General features: G+C 42.1%; 1 protein-coding gene across 2 annotated transcripts in view; it reads left to right on the top strand.

The window, feature by feature from the left end:
* Window positions 1-7,187: 7,187 nt before the first annotated feature.
* IRAK3 (interleukin 1 receptor associated kinase 3) overlaps window positions 7,188-21,278 on the top strand; it is a 57,590-nt gene continuing 43,499 nt past the window's right edge. Inside the window, exon 1 of one of the 2 annotated variants that reach the window (XM_033221366.1) lies at window positions 7,188-7,736. In XM_033221366.1, the coding sequence (XP_033077257.1) occupies window positions 7,604-7,736 (133 nt within the window). In that variant the 5' untranslated portion in view covers window positions 7,188-7,603. The remainder of the gene's footprint in view (window positions 7,737-21,278) is intronic. The other variant, XM_033221368.1, reaches the window with a different exon arrangement.

The raw sequence follows: 21,278 nt of genomic DNA, 5'->3' as shown, positions 1-21,278 counted from the left end.
TTCTAGTCACAGAGATGATACATAATAACTGTAGAAAGTTTTGAAAACACAAAAATCTCAAGTAAGAAAATGAAGTACTGAATACTCCTTTCCGCCATCAATCCTAAGAGGATAATTGTTAAAATCTTAGTATATATCATGTTGTGACATAATTGATTTTTAGAAAAAATGTTTTTTTACTTATTAAATGGGAAAAAATTGAGTTATAAGCGAACACAAACCTAATGTTATTTTAAAATATTATATATTTTTTGTGATACAATATGTAAATACATATATACACACATGCATATAGAACTGGAGGAATAATGAGCACATGTTCTTTTCTTTTCTTCCTTTTTTTTAAAACAAGATCTCTCTCTGTTACCCAAGCTGGAGTGCAGTGGCATGATCACAGCTTACTGCAGCCTCAAAGTCCTGGGCTCAAGCAATCCTCCCACCTTAACCTCTGAAGTAGCTGGGACTGCAGGCACACACCATCATGCCTGGCCAATTTTTGTATTTTTTTTTTGTAGAAGCGAGGTTTCGCCATGTGGCCCAGGCTGGTCACAAACTCCTGTGTTCAAGTAATCCTCCCACCTCAGCCTCCCAAATTGCTGGGATTAGAGATGTGAGCCATGGCTCCTGGCTACATGTTATTTTCATGAGGTCGTTTTGATGAAAGCCTAAGAAACATTCAATCTTCATTTTTTTAAATTACTAAGTAGCCAGGTGCAGTGGTTTATGCCTATAATCCCAGCACTTTGTGAGGCTAAGGTAGAAGGATCGCTTGAGCCCAGGAGTTTGAGACCAGCTTGAGCAACATAGCAAGACCCCCATCTCTACCAAAACAATTTTTTAAATAAAATAAAATAACCAAGCAATGTACCACAAATGTCTTCACCCCGTTCCTGATCTTTACTCTATCCCTGAATCCCAATGTATATATAACTCTCTAGGGTAAAGTTGTAGGTTATAGGTAAAGGATGAAGCTCAAATATGGGATAGGTTCTTGATCTTTGTTTTGAAATTACTTCCCAAACCACAAAATATCATCGGTCCCACAAGCTTGAGAGTCTTTTGAACATCCATCTCTAGGGGTGGCTGTATAAATAGCTACTACCAAGATACTTGTCTCATATATATTAAGAGCTGTTGTCTGCCTCACCTCTTTTCTCCCTCACCTGTTACTAGATTTCTGAGGATTTGTGCCTGTGCTTAGCTGGGGCTTGGTCACTGATATTACTCTGTACCTGTGCCATTGTCACCATGGCCTTCAGGGTTTCCTTGGCATCTCCATTTGTTCGTCTTTGCAGTTCTCTGTTATTTTCTTTCCAGCTGGGATAAAAATACTTTATTCTTCTGGTATCCAAAACTTGGGGGCAGGGGGATGTTGGAGAGGATCCCACAACAAAGAGCTATGTCACACAGTTTTGTGACTTAACCATAGTCCTCTTTTTTCCAGATAATATGTATGCTGGCAGTGGGAAGGTAGGATGGGGTTGAAGTGTCTGGGTCTACATGGGTCTAGTCCAGTTTCATGCACTTCTAGGACTTCAGACTGCTTCTGCCCATGCTGCCAGAATCATTCTTTCCCAGCGTTTATTTTATCTCAGGGTCTCAGCTACCTCTCTCTGCAATCTGGTTTTCATACACATCTCACATCCCACCAGATACAGTGTACACATTTGAACTCCAGGTTTAGACAAGGATTAGTTTTCTTCCCATAGGTTTTATAGGCACTCAACAAACCAGAGAGTATTACCAAGTGCCTGCTTAGTGCGTCAGCTAGGATGCATTTGGCTTCAAATAACAAGATTCCTGGTTTAAAAAGGAAATTTATCTCATATAGTTGTAAGACCACAAGTAGGACATGCTCCAGGCCTAGAATGAATGAACTGTTCAATGACATTAGCAAGGACTTGGTTTTTCCTCTCACTAGGTTTTTCCTCTCATTATTCCCAGGACTTGTTTCATTCTAATATTGATGTCCATGTGGTTGCTAAATGGTTCCCAGCCATGACCAGAGCTGCTACATGTTCTTATTCTGATCCAGAAGAGATATATCTGAATGAAATATGATTCCCCAAGTCATACATTATTGGACCAATTTCAGTCATATCTCAGCCCCAATCTGAGTGCACGAACCATGGCAATTTTAATTATGGGGGTCTGAGTAGACCTTAGCCATGTGGGAAGAGCATACCAGGCAAGGGAGTGGCAAGTGCAAAGCCTCCAAAGTGGGGCTCTCCCTTGTGTGTTCAAAGACCAGCAATGAGATACTGTGGCTAAAGCAGAATGAACAATGAACAAGGAAACAAAATCAGAGGGCAAAGCAGCAGCATGGGAAGGGGAGAAAGAATGCAGATTATATAAAGAGTTTGACTTTTATTGACTGAAATTAGGAGCCATTACTGGCTTCTGAACAAAGGGGAGACACAGTTAGATAGGATTTAAAAGAATCAATCTCACTGCAGTGTTGGAAGCAAGAGTGGAAGCTATCCTTAGTTCAGAGGCTACTATAACAATCCAGACAATATTTGATGGTGGCTCAAACCAGAATGGCAGCAGTGGAGGTGAGGAAAATTGATTAGATTCTAGACACATTTTGAATAGCCTTGACAGGATTTGCTGGTAGATTGAACATGGGATTACACTGGTAGCTGCGAACTGGTAGAGGAGTCAAGGATGACTCTATAGATTTTAGTTTAAGCAACTGGAAGGATGGAGTTGCCGGGGGAGCGTTGTTTGTTTGGGGTGTGTGTGTGTGTGTTTTGAGACAGGGTCTTACTCTGTCACTTAGGCTGGAGTGCAGCAGCACAATCATGGTTCACTGCAGCTTTGGCTTCCTGGGATCAAGTGATCCTCCCACCTCAGCTTCCCAGGTAGCTGGGACTACGGGTGTGCGCCGCCACACCCAACTACTAATAATTTATTATTATTATTATTATTATTTTGTAGAAACAGGGTTTTGCCATGTTGCCCAGGCTGGTCTTGAGCCCCTGGGCTCAAGCGGTTTGCCTCCCTCATTCTCCCAAAGTGCTGGTATTACAGGCCTGAGCCATTGTGCCCAGCTGGTGGAGTTGCTGTTAACCTAGACATGGAGGAATGCAGGAAGAGTAGGTTTAAGAGGCATGATCAAGAATTCAATTTTGGACATGACTCTAGAATTTAAGAGAGAGGTCTGGACTAAAAATAAATTTGGTAGTCCGTGGTATATAGATGGTACCTAAAGCCTTGAAATTAAGATCAGCAAGGCAGTGGGTGTAGATAGAGAAGAGCCATGGATTGAGTCATGAGTTGCTCCAACATTTACAGTTTAGGGAGAAGAGGAGGAACAGCAAAGGAAGCTGAGGGGTGACAAATGAGGTAAGTGAAAAATATAAGAGAATGTGGTATCCTAGAAATCAAATGAAGAAAGTTTCCAAGAAGGAGGGGGTGATCAACTGTATCAAAAATACTGATAGGTCAAGTAAGTGAGGACTGAAAATTAATTATTTTACTTAGCAATGATGTGGACACGTGTGACCCTGAAGACAGCAGTTTTAGTGGAGTAAGGTGGGAGGGGTGCCTCTAATTAGAGTTGGTTTAAGAGAAGATAGGAAAAGGACATCGGACACAATGAGAATATTCGGCTCTGCACTGCAAAGCGGAGCAAAGAATTGGGACCAAAGACAGAAACGGGAAATGGCATCAAAAATTTTGGTTTGTTTTAAGTTGAAAGAAACAACATCATATTTGCATGCTGATGGAATTGAGGTGGTAAAGAGTGAAAAACTCATAATATAACAGGGATCAGGGAAAGCAGGTGCCCTTGATGCCTTTGAATTGGTAATAGAGATAAGATCCAGTGCACAAATGAAGTCTAATGATTTACATAGGAGCCTAGATAATTCATCCACGGAAAACAAGAAGAAAGAATATGTTGGCACAGACGCTAGTAGATAGTTCGATGTTGTGGTGAGATTCCATGGAAGTTTTTTTTCCTGATGCATCAGTATTCTCAATAAATATTCTCAAGATTATTTGTGGAGGACAGGATGATGGGAGTTGAGAAAAAAGAAAGCATAGCATAGCTTTCAAGGAGACCAGAAGAATGCATTGGCTAATGCACAGTATGCTTGTCCAGTGACATAAAGGACCCACTTGAGAGTCTTGGCCTTGATTTTAAATTGAGTTCAATTAACAGGATTTTGGTTTTCCACCCTGTTCCTCAGCTATACTCAGGTGCATGGGGGCAGAGCCAACTTAGAAAATTGGATTTAATCAGGATTGTAGACCTGCCAAGAGAGCTCAACAAAGTGGGAGAGGAACAAGGGAATGTAAAGCCTATGCAAGAGTGAATATATTAATTGACCACAGACTTAATGGAGAAGCAGAAAAGTGAGGATGTCAAGAGGGTGGAGCCAGAAAAGAGGCAGCAAGATTTTGGATTGGATATCTGGTGTAGGGAAAGGATTGTTGGGGTCAGAGTACTAGAGGGAATGTGCTAGAAGGACAGGAGGTATGATCAGAGAGTGGATTCATGAAAGAAAGTATAGATGGGATGCAGCTATTGATAATGACAAATTCTAGGGTACGCTCATGGGATTGAGTGGCTGAAATGGAGCATTGGGTGGAGTACAATGTCACTGGAGGAGAGGAGTCAAGGAAATGAGAGGCCAGGCATTGAAAAGATCACCATCTATTCTACATATATATCTGTGTGTGTGTGTGTGTGTGTGTATGTGTGTATTTAACTTTGTTTCATCAGCTTTTAAGTTCTGGGGTACATGTGCAGGATGTGCAGTTTGTTACATAGGTAAACATGTGCCATTGTGGTTTGCTCCACAGATGATCCCACCACCTAGGTATTAAGCCCAGCATCTATTAGCTATTCCTTCTGATTCACTGCCTCCCCTACCCCTTCCCCTGACAGGCCCCAGTGTGCATTGTTCCCCCGCCATGTGTCCATGTGTTCTCATGGTTCAGCTCCCACTTATAAGTGAGAACATGCAGTGTTTGATTTTCTGTTCCTGTGTTAGTTTGCTGAGGATAACAGCCTCCAGCTCCATTCATGTCCCTGGAAAGGACATGATCTCATTCCTTTTTGTGGTTGCATAGTACTCCATGGTGTATATGTACCACGTTTTCTTTATCCAGTCTGTAGTTGATGGGCATTTGGCTTGACTGCATATCTTTGCTATTGTGGATAGTTATTCTACATATATTTTAAATCACTGAGAACTAAGACAGGATTAGCACTGGAGAGAGCAACAATGGGCCAGGAGCTAGAGAGTCTAAAAATGAGGAGAAGGAATTGGAGTCGGGGAGATCAGCAGTTGATAGCAACCATGATAATATAACCTGATGATATAAAAATCAAAACTCAAAGAGAGTTTTAGGAATAGGGAGGGAACATGGTCTGAGAACAACTGCCAACCCTGAAAATACAGGAAATTTCATATACTCTAGCTTTCACATAGGATCTTTGCTTCTTGGTAAATTACAAGATCTGGCAAAGCAGGCCGTTCTGATTGTTTCCCTCATCTGCAGTGATTTCCTGGTTCCTCTGAGTGAGTTTGCCTCCCCTGTAGTAGCAATTCAAGAGCTACCAAATAATTAATGGCCTCTTGCCTCTGTTGCTCAGAGGCTTCAGGTAGTCCCTTTAAGAGGTGCAGAGAGGGCCGGGTGCGGTGGCTCATGCCTGTAATCCCAGCACCTCGGGAGGCCGAGGTGGATGGAACACTTGAGCCCAGGAGTTTGAGACCAGATTGAGCAACATGGCAAAACCCCATCTCTACAAAAATTACAAAGGTTAGCCGGGCATAGTGGCATGCACCTGTAGTCCCAGCTGCTCTGGAGCATGAGGTGGGAGGATCACTTGAGCCCAGGGGTTGGAAGTTGCAGTGAGCCAAGATCGCACCACTGGGCGACAGAGCGACTAAAACAAAATAGAAAGAAAGAGAGAGAGAGAGAGGGAGAGGGAGAGAGACAAAGAGAGAGGGAGGGAGGGAGGGAGGGAGGGAGGAAGGAAGGAAGGAAGGAAGGGAAAGAAAGAGGTGTACAGCGTGTACAGATTGACAATAAAACCTTGAACAACAGGATATCGAAATTCCTGCCCACACAGTATGGGCTTTGCCAGTTTTTGGGTATATTTTTATGGAGTATTTTCGCTGACAAGGACCATTCAGGTAGGGGCATGAAATGCTAGTGTTTCATCACTCATGAGCTCTAGGGGAAGATATTCCTAAGGCTACAATCTGAGAGGCTTAAAAACACCTCTGGTGTTTTCACTTGATGGCCACTGCCCACTCTTCCAGTCATTAAGGCTAAGATTTTTCTCACCACTTTGAAAACAACTTTTTGTCACTGGTAACATGCCTTACGTGACCTAGAGGATTTCGAAACCACAATTTTACTTAAACTCCGTGAAGATTTCAAAACAATAATTTTACTTAAACTCCATGTTGAAGGCAAAAAGGAAGATTATGTGAAGCACTTTGAGGAAGGAAAAAATGATGGAACGATATTTCATCAGGCAAGCCCATGAGGAAGAGAATTTCTTAAAACCAAGTAGGTGTATGGAGGAGGGGCCGCCTCGTGAAGAAAACGAACATAATCTTACTCTGATTTGGTGTCTCTTCTGTTTTTCTGTTGTTGGTATCTACATTCATCTTTTCCAGTAATAATCCTATACATGCACATTTTTATCTGTTTAAATTCAGTAAAAGTTGGGAGCAAAATGAGTCAAAACTTTTAGAGGGTAATAGGCTGAGTGGGATTGTGAGTGATTATCTTCTTTTTTCAGTTTTATTCTGGGTTTTCCAAGTGTTCCTCGATGAACATGGATAGCTATTCTGACAGGATAAAAAAGAAATAGTCCGGGGACAGTGGCTAATACCCTTAGTCCCAGCACTTTGGAAAGTCGGAGGTGGGAGGATCGCTTGAGGCCAGGAGTTTGAAGCCAGCCTGAGCAACACAGCGAGACTCCCTCTCTACGAAGAAAGAAAAAATAACAATTAACTGGGGGTGGTGGCGCGCGCCTGTGGTTTCAGCTACTCGAGAGGCTGAGGTGGGAGGATCGCTTAAGCCCAGGAAGTGGAGGCTCCAGCGAGCTGAGATATAGCCACTGCCCTCCAGCCTGGGCGACACAGCAAGAACCTGACTCAAAATAAAGAAAAAAAGGAAGAAAAGAAAGGAAGGAAAGAAGGAAGGGAGAAACTTTCAAAAACAAACTTTTTAAATAAGTAATGACATCTCTAGCTATCCACACCAGGAGACCGCCTAGCCATGGGGCACGGTGGGCCCCCGGGAGCTCTGAGCTCTGGGCTTTCTCCAGTTCTCACTCTGCTTGTCTCGGCAGCTCCATCCCCACCGCAGAGGTGTGAAGGGGCGCAAAGCCAGCGAAGGGAGAACCCGGGTAGGGTAACCCCCGAGGCCAGGCCAAGCGGCCGCAGGAGCATCTCGGGCGAGGCGCGCCTTGCGTCACGTGGGCACCGCCCCTGCCGGGGCCGGGGAACTGCGTGTTCCTAGGGCTCTGCCGCCGTCGTGGAAGCAGGATTTCCGCGGTTGTGTAACGGCCTGTCGCGGGCCTGCAGGGGCCTGGGCTCCGCCTCGTTCCCGGGGCTCGGGCCACCGAGCCATGGCGGGGAACTGCGGGGCCCGCGGCGCGCTGTCGGCGCACACCCTGTTGTTCGACCTGCCGCCCGCGCTGCTGGGGGAGCTGTGCGCGGTCCTGGACAGCTGCGACGGCGCGCTGGGCTGGCGCGGCCTGGGTGAGTCGTCCGGGACCGGCCGGGGACGGCGGGGAAGCGGAGCGCGCCGCGGGGCCAGCTCGGCGTCCGCTCCGCGTCGCCCTGCACGGCTGGGGTCGCTAGCGGGGCTGGCGCGGCCTCCGGGAAGTTCCCGCCGGGGAGCCGGCCCCTTCCTTTCCCAGGGAGGACGCAGAGACTCCTTGGGACCCAGAAGCCAGCCCTCCCTTCTCTGTTTCAAAGAATTTTGGGTATCGCAGCAATGTCAAGGGAACCGAGGCCTGGGAAAGACGGATAACCCGCGTGAAAGCATCTTCTGTTCGTCCCCAGTGCCACCCTCACTGGGTTCGCAATGTGTGATGTCTTCTGGCCCTTGCGAAATCATCCCAGAATATCATTTTCGTATTAGGACATTTTTAGAACTTTGAGATATTTATCCTTTGGTGTTTTCAATGCATGCCTAAGCCCCTAACTTAATTCCAAGTGAAATGCTAAAGTAAAATACGATTTTCAATGAATGTGGCTCCTAGTTTTCTTAATTAAATCTTATTTAACCAATTTCGTTGAATGAAGGTTTATGCTAAAGAGTGGCTTTTTATTTTAGTCTAAAATATTGGCTTCAGAACTGTATTTTATGCAGACATTGGAAAGTTGAGTAACTGCCTGTTGGAAGTGTTGAGTGTAGCCAGAGATAGTTCAGACAAAAATCTTTGTTTTGTTAAGTATAGGCATTTTTGGTTAGATTTGATATTCCACAATGTCATGTTTAATGTTTATTGAAAAGAATCATGATTATGTCAAAATAACTTAGCTTTAATGGTCTGAAGTGGGATTTTTTCTTACCAGGACTAGCAGAAGACCTAAAAGGAGAGTTTTCTTTGTTACTGATGAACGGTATGTTCACAGTCTTTGAATTGTAGCAATGGGCTTCTAGTTATACAAAAAATGTTTATATATTTTAAGCTCTGTAATTTTAAGTTACCCCCCCCCCAAAAAGTCTGATTTATAGAAAACAGAGACTTCCAGTGTGCATATGAGGGATTTTGAGGGATAAGGTCACTTCCCCATCAGATCTTTTTGAGATGGATTTTGGCGTGGGCAGTATTTATACCCCTGGATTTCCTAGAGTTACTGACTGTGAAAGAAAAGTGTTTTTAGTCCAGTTTAATGGTGAATGGGGCCAGGTGGGTATCATAAATTAGTGAGGCAGATTATTCTCTCTCTCTGTTGATAGCATTGAAATCCAGATATTCATGCTTTACATGGCTTGTCTCATATAACCCCTCCAATTACTCTGTGAGCCATTATCATTGCCAGTGTTTTTTTAACAGGTCAGGAAACTGTGGTACAAATTGGTTGAGTAACTTGTTCAGGTTCACCAGCTGGAAGTGGAAGAGCCAGGATCTGAACCATGGCAGTCTGGATCCAGGGCTTATGTCCTTAACCCAGCCACTCTACACTTCTTCCCTTACTGCTGTGCTCTTTTTGGCCACATCTAACAGCCTCCCTAAAGTACAGACATTTCTGGCATCAAAGAACAATTCAGTGATCCATTTCAAGCATGCAGCCCCATTTCCCTAGTGGTGAAAATAAATGAGGACCACCCAAATGAGAACAAACAAAAGCTAATTTTTCAAAGCAAGGGAGCCAGCCACCATTACTTGTGTTTGGCAGAAACTCAAAAGCAGGCAGAGGATGGAGGAGGGTGGGAGAAGAAGGCTGCAGTTATGACCTGATTGGAGGCTATTGATACAGGGAAGCTGTAACTGAGCTACCTAAAAGGGGGGTATTCTGTGTGTTTGTTTAGGGGTATATAGTTGACTTTCTCTGGTTGGCCCTAAGTTAGAAGTAGGAGCAAAAATTGAGGAAGCTGTCAGTAATTATTCAAGTCCTGGCCATTTGGGGCAGGTTGCTACAGGGTTTCTTGTTTGGCTGCCTGGGCTGGTTGCTACAGTTTAACCCAGTTGCTGATAGTTTAACTTGTTAGATACTGTAGATGGTAGGTTGGTTGATGCACATTGTCTGCAGAGTTCTATTTTTATATATAAGCTGGCCATTGTCCGTTTGTGTATTCATTCTCTCATAGGGAAAGGGTCTAAAATGTTTACTCCATGATACTTCAGCTGTAATTCATTGTGCAGGTGGTCATGCCTACTGACTGCCTGGACTACTGAGCTGGCCCTGACCAGGTGCTGCACAAGCTGTTGGCTCAGCAAGAAGGCAAGGCTAGCTCAGTTCAGGGTGTTGAGGGAACTGCCTGTACTAAACATGCTGAGTTGTCCTATGGGCACAGTGAAGGAAGAAAGAGGGGAAGAGGTGCAGGGAGGGAAAACTTGTCCTTCGAGAGGGGAAGGAGAGTGATGGAGGACTGAATCAAAGAGGCAGTCCCTTGTATGCTCAGGACAGCTGACAGCCCAAGCTTAAATATAGAAAACAACTGTAATATACTAAGTAAAGCTCTCTCGAGCTGATCATGATTCTTGATGACGGTGAGTATCAGGCTGTGTTTACCAAGGCAGCTCATATAGCAGCCTATATGATATGATCAGTGTGTGCAGGATAAGGTAAGCCAATCATTCACAAACCAAAATCATCTATGCAGTCTTTTAAATACACAGATGCAGGTCTCACTCCTAGAGCTGCTGATTCAGTAAGTCTGGGTTGAGGGTCCAGCTTCTTTCATTTTTTGTCATATCCCAGGAGTGAGTCTGATGCACAACCTGATTGGGAAGCTATTGCTTAGGCTAAATTCTCTTTTTTAATAGTGTCTTCATATAACAGTTATTTTACTACATTCTTTCATTACTTCATTTAATTACTTTTATTTTTAAACATATTCTACATATTACTCTTCAAATCACTTTTGTCAAGTATTGTTATTAAAAATAATGTAATAATAAAGTAACATATTCTCTGGTTATCATTGATGACTTTATGGCTTTTAGTGAAAGCAAGAGCCCAAAAGCCCAAATGAAAAATGTTGTTTATGTTACAGACATGATAACGTAGTACATATAGAAACTCTGGAGACAACTCATCTGATTACATTACCATAGATTGGTATTTAAATTAAATTGTTTGGAGCAGCTGACACCATAAAACCTCTCAACACTTATGATGCACTGAGAAATGCTTTTTGCAGATGATTTATAATAGGCTGTATTCAATTTTCTTCCTCTCAAGAAAGGAAAGAGAAATTATTATATAAATTATTAATAATTACTTTAAAAATTAAATGTAAAATCACATTAAGTGTGTGTTTGTATATTCAATAAAGATTCAAAATAATAGTAGTAATAACAATAAAGCTACCTCCTATCAAGGCTTACTATTGGCCAGTATGATAAGCATTTTACATGGATTATCTCATTTACTTATCATAACAATTCTATGAGGTAGACATTCTTCCTATTTCCATTTTATAGATAGGGGAACTGATTCTCAGAGAATTTAAGTAACTTGCCTTGAGTCACAGTCTTCTAAATGGCACACTAAGATTCTAACCAGATGATCAGACTGCATAGTCTATGATAGTCTATGTTTTTTTTTTTCTTTTCTTTCGAAATTTTAAATAGATGTGTTTTTTTATGCTATTATTATTATTTTTTGAGATGGAGTTTCACTCTTGTTGCCCAGGCTGGAGTGCAATGGCGCAATCTCAGCTTACCACAACCTCTGCCTCCCGGGTTCAAATGATTCTCCTATCTCAGCCTCCCGAGTAAAAGGCATGCACCCTCCCGGGATTAAAGGCATGCACCACCATGCCTGGCTTAATTTTTTAAAAAAAATTTTTTTGTATTTTTAGTAGAGACAGGGTTTCTTCATGTTGGTCAGGCTGGTCTAGAACTCCCGACCTTAGGTGATCTGTCCGCCTCGGCCTCCTAAAGTGCTGGGATTACAGTCGTGAGCCACCGCGCCTGGCCTAGATGTGTTTTTTTACGAACAGTTTTACATTTATGGAAAAGTTTAGAAGATAGTAGGAAGAGTTCCCGGATACACTGCATCCTTCACACATTCTGCACCCAGTTTCCCATTATTAACATCTTGCATGAGTGTGCTACATTCATTACAATACAATATTGACACATTATTATTAACTAAAGTCCATGCTTTATTCAGACTTCCTTCACTTTTACTTGATGTCCTTTCTCTGTTCCAGGATCCCATTCAGGATACCATATTACATTTAGTTGTTGTATCTTCTGGCTCCTCTTGGCTGTGATGGTTTCTCAGACTTTCCTCGTTTTTGATGACTTTGACAGTTTTGAGGAATATTGGTTGGAACTTACCCACTATTTTGTAGACTGTTCGTCAACTGCGATTTGTCTGATGTTTTTCTCATGATCAGACTGAGGTTTTGGATTTGGGGGAGGAAAACCATAGAGTACCAACCTGTATCCAGGGTCAGTACCGTTTACAGGAGTTATCACTGCTTATGTTAACCATTGGCTGAGGTGGCGTCTGTCAGATATCTGCCCTGTAAAATTACTTCACTTCCTCCTCTTTCTGTTTCTTACTTTTTGGAAGGAAGTCACCATATGCAGTAGAGCCTGCTTTTTTGTGTGTTGCTGTTGTTGTTTTGGAAACGGGATCTCACTCTGTCATCCAGGGTGAAGTGCAGTGGCACAGTCACAACTCACTGCAGCCTCGACCTCCCAGGCTCAAGTGATCGTTCCCACCTCAGACTCCCAAATAGCTGAGACTGCAGACATGTGCTACCATACCTGGCAAATCTTTTTGTACAGATGGGGTCAGGCTGGTCTCAAACTCCTAGGCTCTAGCAATCCTCCTGCTTTAGCCTCCCAGAGTGCTGGGATTACTGATGTGAGCCACCGCTCCCGGGTAAGCCTGGTCTTTTGACCACTGTGTTATTTCTCTCACATGTTAGCTAGACAATGCTATGTCTAGCTCTCACTTCTCCTCTAAGCTAACACCCCACTGCTCTGTTCCTCTTTATGGTAAAATTCCTCAAAAGGGCTATTTATACTCCAGGTCCTCCATTCTTCCTTGAACCCCTCCAATCAGGGCTTCACCTCCCACTGCTCCATTGAAATTCCTCTCATCCCAAGTCACCACAGCTAAATTCAATGGTTGGTTCAAAGTTTTGATCTTATTCGATATAGTTGATCACTCCTTTCTCCTTTCTTCTTGAAGCACTGTTTTCCTTTTCTTTCTAAATTTTAAATAGATTTTTTAAATGTTATTATTTTTTGAGATGGAGTTTCGCTCTTGTTGCCCAGGCTGAATGCGGTGGTTCACGCCTGTAATCATGCCCCTGCTGGGTGCAGTGGTTACATGCCCCTGCTGGGTGCGGTGGTTCACGCCTGTAATCGTGAACTCCCAAAAGCACTTTGGGAGTCCAAGGCAGGAGGATTGCTTGAGGTCAGGAGTTCAGGACCAGCCTGGACAGCATGGTGAAACCCCGTCTCTACTAAAAATGCAAAAAATTAGCCAGGCCTGGTGGCAGGCGCCTGTAATCCCAGCTACTTGGGAGGCTGAGGCAGGAGAAACCCTTGAACCTGGGAGGCTAAGGTTTCAGTGAGCTGGGATCATACCGCTGTACTCCAGCCTGGGCAACAGAGCGAGACTCCTCTCAGAAAAAACAAAAAATAATAATAATAAAAATTACATGCTCCTTAATGTCTTCTTATAGATTTATCTTGATGTCTTAGAGTGACCCTGGGCTTAGTCCATGGACCTTGTCTCTTCTGTTTATCTGCTAAATTCACATAAATTCCATCTATATATTAACTCCCAAATTGCTAGCTAGCCCAAGTCTCCCTGTAGAATGTCATCTTCATTCATCTATTTGCCTATTTGACAGACATCTCCAACTTAACAGCTCAGAAATGCTCCCCCTAGCCCTCCCAAAGTTTTCCCATTTCAGTAATGGCTGCTCCATTCTTCATTTGTTCAGGCCAAAAATATTAGCCTTTTGTGACTTGTCACTTTCTCTCACAAACCACATCCTATCTCTCAGTAAATGATGCTGCTGACTGTGCATTTAGGATCCATTTAATAATCTGACCACTTCTTACCACTGCCACCACAGCCATCTTGGCACCAACCACCATCAGTTCCCACCTCTACTATTTTAGCAGTTGGCTGACTGGGCTCGGACTCCCTGCTACTGGCCTTGACTTCCTCGAGTGTCTTTTCAGCCCAGCAGTTGGCGAGCCTGTGATGCACGTAAAGCATATGCTATCATTGCCCTATTCAGAACCCTCCGGTGGCTTCCCAGGCCACTCAGAGCAAACCCTGAAGTTCTGCATGGCTTTTCTCACTTTCTTCTCCCTCTTGTTTGCTTGACACCAACCACATTAGCCTTCTTGTTCCTTGAACACGCAAGGAACATTTTTCCTGCCAGTAACCCTGTAGGCTTGCTTCTTCACTTCCTTCGTGTTTTTGTTTAACTATTACCTACTCTGACCACTTTTTTGTTTTGTTTTGTTTTTTGAGATGGAGTTTTGCTTTTGTTGCACAGCCTGGAGTGCGATGGCGCAACCTTGGCTCACTGCAACTTCCACCTCCCGGGTTCAAGTGATTCTCCTGCCTCAGCCTCTCGAGTGGGATTACAGGCACTTACCACCATGCCTGGCTAATTTTTTGTATTTTTAGCAAAGACGGGTTTAACCATGTGGGCCAGGCTGGTCTCAAACTTCTGGCCTTAGGTGGTGCTGGGATTACAGGTGTGAGTCACTATGCCTGGCCGTGACCACTCTTTTAAAATTGACACCCCCCCAACACTCCCTTATGCCTCTTCTCCAGTTTATTTTTTTCTATATCATTTATCACCTCTTACATACTTCATGTATGTAAGTATCTCTATGTATATATAAAATAAACTATATACATATGTAAACATATATATGTTTATTTGTTTATTCTTCATCTAGAAATAAGCTTCAAGGAGGCAGGGATACTTCCTTCCTTTGTTTCCTGCTGACTCTCTTAGCATCGAAAATTATAATTGGCACAGAGCAGGCACTCACTAAATATATATGTTTTGAATAAATTAATGAATCAACAAATGTCTATTAAACATCCAAAACCTTGTTGAGCAGGATCTTTGACAAAGCACTGTAAATACAATGTCCTAGTCCCTGCTGGTAAGAATTTTCCAATTTAGTGTAGGCAACAGACCTATAAAAGTTTAACAAGGGAAGAATGTGTGGGGAAATAGTATTGATATTCACCTGGGAATGAAATTACATAGCTTCTGACTGAAACCTTGGTGTTGAGGGTGAATTCTCTCCCAGAGGTAGTTAATGTTAGGTTCCTACCTGTGTCTAGGATTAAGAGAGCAGGACAGACAGAGGGGCACCTGAGAAATTGCACACAGCCCTCCCCAGTTATGAGTCCTACTCAGGCATGGGATAAAACATACACATCAGCTTAAGTATGAATAAGAACTATTTCTTCTAAAATATATTAACTAGTGAGTGTTAATGCTTACAGTCTGGTATGAAGAACAGATCTAACTTATAATTTTGACTTTTGTTTTACTTTTTTGGAATTAAAATATCTTTAACCTTAACAGTTCTTTTAAAAAATTGTCTAATTTTTTGCATGCTTTGTAGAAAGCAAGAGACATCTTTCCTTTTTCCATTACAGTATCTAAAAACAAGCTTTGTGAGAATGGAGTCTTAATTTTACAGGGGTTTTGGCATGTGGTTGTATGCAAATACAAAGATTCCAAATACGGATGTGTTGCGTTATTTGAAAAAACCCCTTCAGAGACATATTTGCATATGGAGACGTGATTTCTGCAACTGAAAACCCCAAAGGTTAACACTACTTAGTCCTGCACTCTTAAAACAGCCTTCAAGGACCTTTGAGCATGTGATTTCTGAACTTCTTAGGTTGACTTTTTGGCTTATGTGACTCCAATATGACTTTCAACAAAAGATTTGTGTTCCAAAAAATGGTTTTCAACAATGCTTAACTAACAGCATGATTTTCTTAATTTGTATTTTCAGTTTAGAATGCTTTTAACTTTATCAACACAATTAGTCATTGAGAACTTTTCTCTGTATTTTTATTTGATAGGTACTGTGAGTAAACAAAGTCCTATATTCTGAAAGGGGACAAGTAAGGGAGAGTTGGAGAAAATGATAAATATTGAAGAATGTAATTAACATGTCGAGAGTTTGCATTCCTGTTGTATCAGATTGGAGCTATTTTAATTTGTATTTTCAGTTTAGAATGCTTTTAACTTTATCAACACAATTAGTCATTGAGAACTTTTCTCTGTATTTTTATTTGATAGGTACTGTGAGTAAACAAAGTCCTATATTCTGAAAGGGGACAAGTAAGGGAGAGTTGGAGAAAATGATAAATATTGAAGAATGTAATTAACATGTCGAGAGTTTGCATTCCTGTTGTATCAGATTGGAGCTATTTTATAGAATTGGATCTAAATGAAGTATGCATTTTATGGATGCTAATAATACTCTTTAGCGATGTTTCTATTCAGAATGCATCATCATTAGAGAAAAGCTATTAAGGTTACAGTGTGAATCACCAGTTGGAAAAAGAGAAAACATATTTCACTTCCAGTCCAGAAGCAATCCATACATGCAGGCAGTCTGGATCAGTTTTTTACCATGAACTTCTGCTATTAGAAAAAATGCCTTTGACTAATCTAGCTTTCCTTAGATTTGGTGCAAACTCAGAACTATACGCCCCTGGTCAATTTAGAGAACTTAAAACCCCAGCTCATTTGGCATCTGTTCATTCATATTCCAGCTGAATCTCAGAAATGTGCTTAAGGGAGAGCATCTGATATTAGCAGTTTCTCAGCCAAGTCACAGGACGGGACAGCACAGAGTCATGGCCTGCTGCACTTTTAAAAGGGTAATCGAGGAATTACAAGCAAAACAAAACAAAAAAGAAAGAATGGAATTTACGGAAAGTATGGAATGAAAAGCTAACATTCCCTGGGACTTGAAATGTTAACAGTGGATTTCCTTTACAGCTATAAACTGTGCCTTTCCTTCTGTGGCAATTGTTGTGAGCAATTGAAGGTAGCTTCAACCTCCTGGGCTCAAGCTATCCTCCCACCTCAGCCACCCGAGTAGTTAGGACTACAGATGCATGCACACCACCAAGCCTGGCTAATTTTTAAATTTTTTGTAGAGATGGGGTTTTCCCGTGTTGCCCAGACCTGTCTTAAACTCCTGGGCTCAAGCGATTCTCTTGCCTTAGCCTCCCAAAGTGCTGGGTTTACAGGCGTGAGCCACTGCACCCAGCCTTGATTACTTTTCTAATAGAAAACATAGAAACCTAAACTTTCCCTTTGCTGAAATTTGATATTTAGAGTTCTCTTGTTGGAATGTTCATTTTGAGAGTGGGAAGTGTTTTAAAGATTAGAGGTGCTATAATTAATTAACAGGCCAGGGAAGAGCAAGAAGATTTATTATATGTTTTAGGTGGGACTACAAGGACATTTGTGAAGAAGTTTGAGATTGTTCAGTGAGGCTATGTTTTGCCTGGAGTTGTGTCACAAGTCGATGGCAGTGCCACCACTAAATACATATGTTCCTGTACTCTCCCAGAGGCCCACGGGAATGCTTTGTTTTGACTAAGAACTTATTTTCTTGGAAAGCAGGATAGTCTGCGGGGCTCAGACTCATTCATTTGTCTTGTTTTCAATCTGAAACTCTAGTGATTATTTTTTTCCTCCCCAGGATAGTGTACCCTATCCAATACTTCAAGAATTGGCCTCTCTTTAGAAGTACTCAGTTTTAGACATGGCGTGGCTCAGGCTTCAGAAGCCACCCCTCCAGAAAGGCTTCCCTGCTGTTCTCATCTTTAGGTAGAGGCCTGTCTTCATACTCAACCCACGCTTGGTGCATGCAATTACTGTATTGCTGACACATAACAGATACTTAACAAGTGTTTGAACTACACTGATATGCAGTATTTCTTTTAAGAGCTTTTAGAAATAGCTAAATAAAGTGTTTATAAAAAATGTGCCTCCACGAAACAGTCAGATTACCTCATCAGAAAGAAATACATTCAAATAACATTACAACATTTGGCTAATATTTTTGCTTTTTTTTTTTTTTTTTTTTTTTTTTTTTTTTTTGAGGCGGAGTCTCGCTCTGTCGCCCGGACTGGAGTGCAGTGGCCAGATCTCAGCTCACTGCAAGCTCCGCCTCCCGGTTTACGCCATTCTCCTGCCTCAGCCTCCCCAGTAGCTGGGACTACAGGCGCCCGCCACCTCGCCCGGCTAGTTTTTGTATTTTTAGTAGAGACGGGGTTTCACCGTGTTAGCCAGGATGGTCTCGATCTCCTGACCACGTGATCCGCCCGTCTCGGCCTCCCAAAGTGCTGGGATTACAGGCTTGAGCCACCGCGCCCGGCCAATATTTTTGCTTTTTAAGGCTTCCTTTTAAAAATGATAAGCTGTCTAAAACACATATTGGCACGTGGATAGTCTTTGCCTCTTTGTGAAACATCATCTCTTTAAGGAGATGAGGAATGAATATATTCTTGCCAGAACTTGAAATATGGAGGAAGGGCAAAGACATTCTAACTCAATTAGGTCAGACATTTTATTCTAGCTGTTTTTCTTTCCTTACAGCCTAAACATGCATTCAAATAGAATGTCTCAACTTTATCTTCCCTTGTTTAATATGTAATTTGCAAAGGCTGCCACTCTCTTTAACTCTGTTCTGGTACAAGTTGTAACAGAGTAACAAAATTCAAGATATGACCTTGTGTATATCAGTCAGGATAGACTAAGTTATGCTGCAGTAACAAGCAGCACCAAACTCTCAGTGGTTTAACATAGCAGAGGTTTACTTTTTGCTCCCAGGAAGAGCACTGAGAGTCCAGCAAACTCTCCTCCATGTGGTGGCTCAGCATTTCAGGCTGCTTTGGTCTTGAGGCAGCCCCCTGTCAACACATGGTGAATTGTGCCCTGGTTCTTCAGTGTTTCTGGCTGTAAGAGACACAGAGGCGTGCCTAATCTGAAAGGGCAGGGAAATGGAATCCTCTATGATGGGATAGAGGGTTGGAAGTATTGGCGGCACTAGTAATGTCTACCATGTCAATTTTTAGCTCATAAAAAGAGGGCCAGTAATGATTTCATATTGTGGAAACTTTCAACTTTCAGGATTTACTCATAGGGTGGGAGCATAAAGTTGAGGTAAATTGAATATTCCAGCAAAGGCTTGTAGAACCAAAAATTGGGCAGGGGGGAATGCGATATAAAGGCAGAAGATATCTGCCTTTCTGCTGGCTTGATTTCAAATATAACTGGTGTAGCAACTCCCTAAGAAGTGAATGACCTTTGGACTCTAAAACAGACTTGTATATGTGTGTGTGTGTGTATAAACGGAGTCTCACTCTGTTGCCTAGGCTGGAGTGCAATGGCGTGATCTCAGCTCACTGCAACCTCAACCTCCTGGGTTCAAGTGATTCTCCCACCTCACCGTCCTGTGTAGCTGGGACTACAGGTGCACACCATCACACCTGGCTAATTTTTGTATTTTTTTAGTCGAGATGGGGTTTCACCATGTTGGCCAGGGTAGTCTCAAACTCCTGACCTCAAGTGATCCTCCTGTCTCAGCCTCCCAAAGTGCTGGAATTACAGGTGTGAGCCACCACGCCTGGTCCCAAAACAGACTTTTAACAGAAGAAAGTTTCACAAGACTTATCATTCTTCTGAGATCTGAACAACCATTGCCTTTTAAAAGCACATCTGCCTTTGAAGTATCTCCTTGGTGGAGAGGGGAGTCCTATCTCCTATGAGATCACATTGGTTCCTGCTGGAGGGCAGCTTCCACATATTGGTATGTGGCAGGATGAAAGGGTGCTGAGCTCCTAAAGCCAGTTATGGTGGCATGTCAGGGGTCTCCCATGACCACCCTCAGATAACAGTGGGATTTGATCCACAGACTTGCATCCAGGATCCTAAATTTTTTAGCTTCTCTGGAAGGTAAAGTTATGAAAGGATGCTGCCACCACCACCAATAACCCAAAAACACATTGTTAATTTTAGTGCTCAATATTCCAGGTTGCAAATATCATAGGAACAAGACCATCTTTTCTGTCATTTGCTTTCTTTCTGCTTTGCCTGAAAGTACACTTTAAAATTTGGAAGTTGTGCAGAAAGGCAATATAAATTTTCACTTGAAGAATCCTGTTAAATCAGGGCACCACAAAAACTCATATACATTCTGCACACTATTAAGATGTTTATGCCAAACTTTAATTGAATTATTTAAAGCCTAGTATCCTAGTAAAACATTTCCCTGATTTTACCCAGATACTAGCTTTTAATTGCTCAAAAGTGTTCAAGGGGAAGACGGGGGGAACAAAACACCATTTCTCAAACCTTCAACAATTAAATCTAACTGTATTACAAATGAATAATAACCACACTGAAAGGGTGAGGAAGAAAATAATTAATCTAAATAAGTTTGGAACACAACATCTTAACTGGATGCACTTATGCTAAGGACAGAAAGAATTATTGTGTTCTGATTTTGCTAATGTGCTTCTCACAAGGGTATGGGTTGGCAATTCTGAAAGTACTTTATGTGCATTGTAGAATTAAACAAATAAGTAAATATATTATCAATAATATTATTGTTCAAGAATAAAGTTACAAATGAGGAAGGACTGAAATATACCCTGTGATGTTGGATTAAAATCCGAAGCATCAGAATAAATCTTGGTATTTAATATATGCGCATACAGATAGAGGAATAGAGATCCACAGATGAGTGTACATACCTATATTTCCTTGCTCTGTGTTCTTGGAGGGCCTAGAAGCAATGGAACCTTGGCCACAATGAACAATTCTAGCACCGGGATTGAGCTTCTATACACCATTGTCCAATAAAGAGATCAGAGATCATTAGACAAATAATTCCAGCCCAGGAAAGGGGGAAATACAAAATGAGCCTGGATCACCTTGTAGAGCCAGAAAATAAGGAGATACTCACAAAAAGATAGGACTTGTCAAAAGAACACATGAGGCCTGCCGTGGTAGTTCATACATGTAATCCTAGCACTTTGGAAGGCCAAGGCAGGCAAATTGCTGGAGCTTGATCCGAGGAGTTTGAGACCAGCTGGGGCAATGTGTCAAAACCCCATCTCTACCAAAAAAGGAAAAACAACCCACACAAATACAAAAATTTGCTGGGCATGGTGGTGCAGTGCACACCTGTAGTTGCAGCTACTTGGGAGGTTAAGGTGGGAGGATTGCTTGAGCCTGGGAGATGGAGGCTGCAGTGAGCTGAGATTGCCCCACTGCACTCCAATCTGGGTGACAGAGTGAGATCTTGTCTCAAAAAATAATAATAATAATAATAACAATAATAATAAAATTCTAAAAAACCCAGAAAAACAAAAAAGAACACAACAGGCAACCTAAATGGACAAAGCTAGAATAATTTTAGCAACAAAATTATTAATGATAGTACTGGATTTTAACCTGTGGGATAAAATAAATATCCATGAGCCCATAGATATAATAAACAACTGGATAAATACATAAATAAACATAGGAGAAGGGACAGCTGTTTCTTACCAAAGAGTTCATGAAGGAAA

The sequence above is a fragment of the Trachypithecus francoisi genome, unplaced genomic scaffold, assembly GCF_009764315.1.
Source record: "Trachypithecus francoisi isolate TF-2019V2 unplaced genomic scaffold, Tfra_2.0 Lachesis_group11, whole genome shotgun sequence".
NCBI classification, from domain to species: Eukaryota; Metazoa; Chordata; class Mammalia; order Primates; family Cercopithecidae; genus Trachypithecus; species Trachypithecus francoisi.
This window is presented reverse-complemented; position numbering and strand designations above follow the sequence as displayed.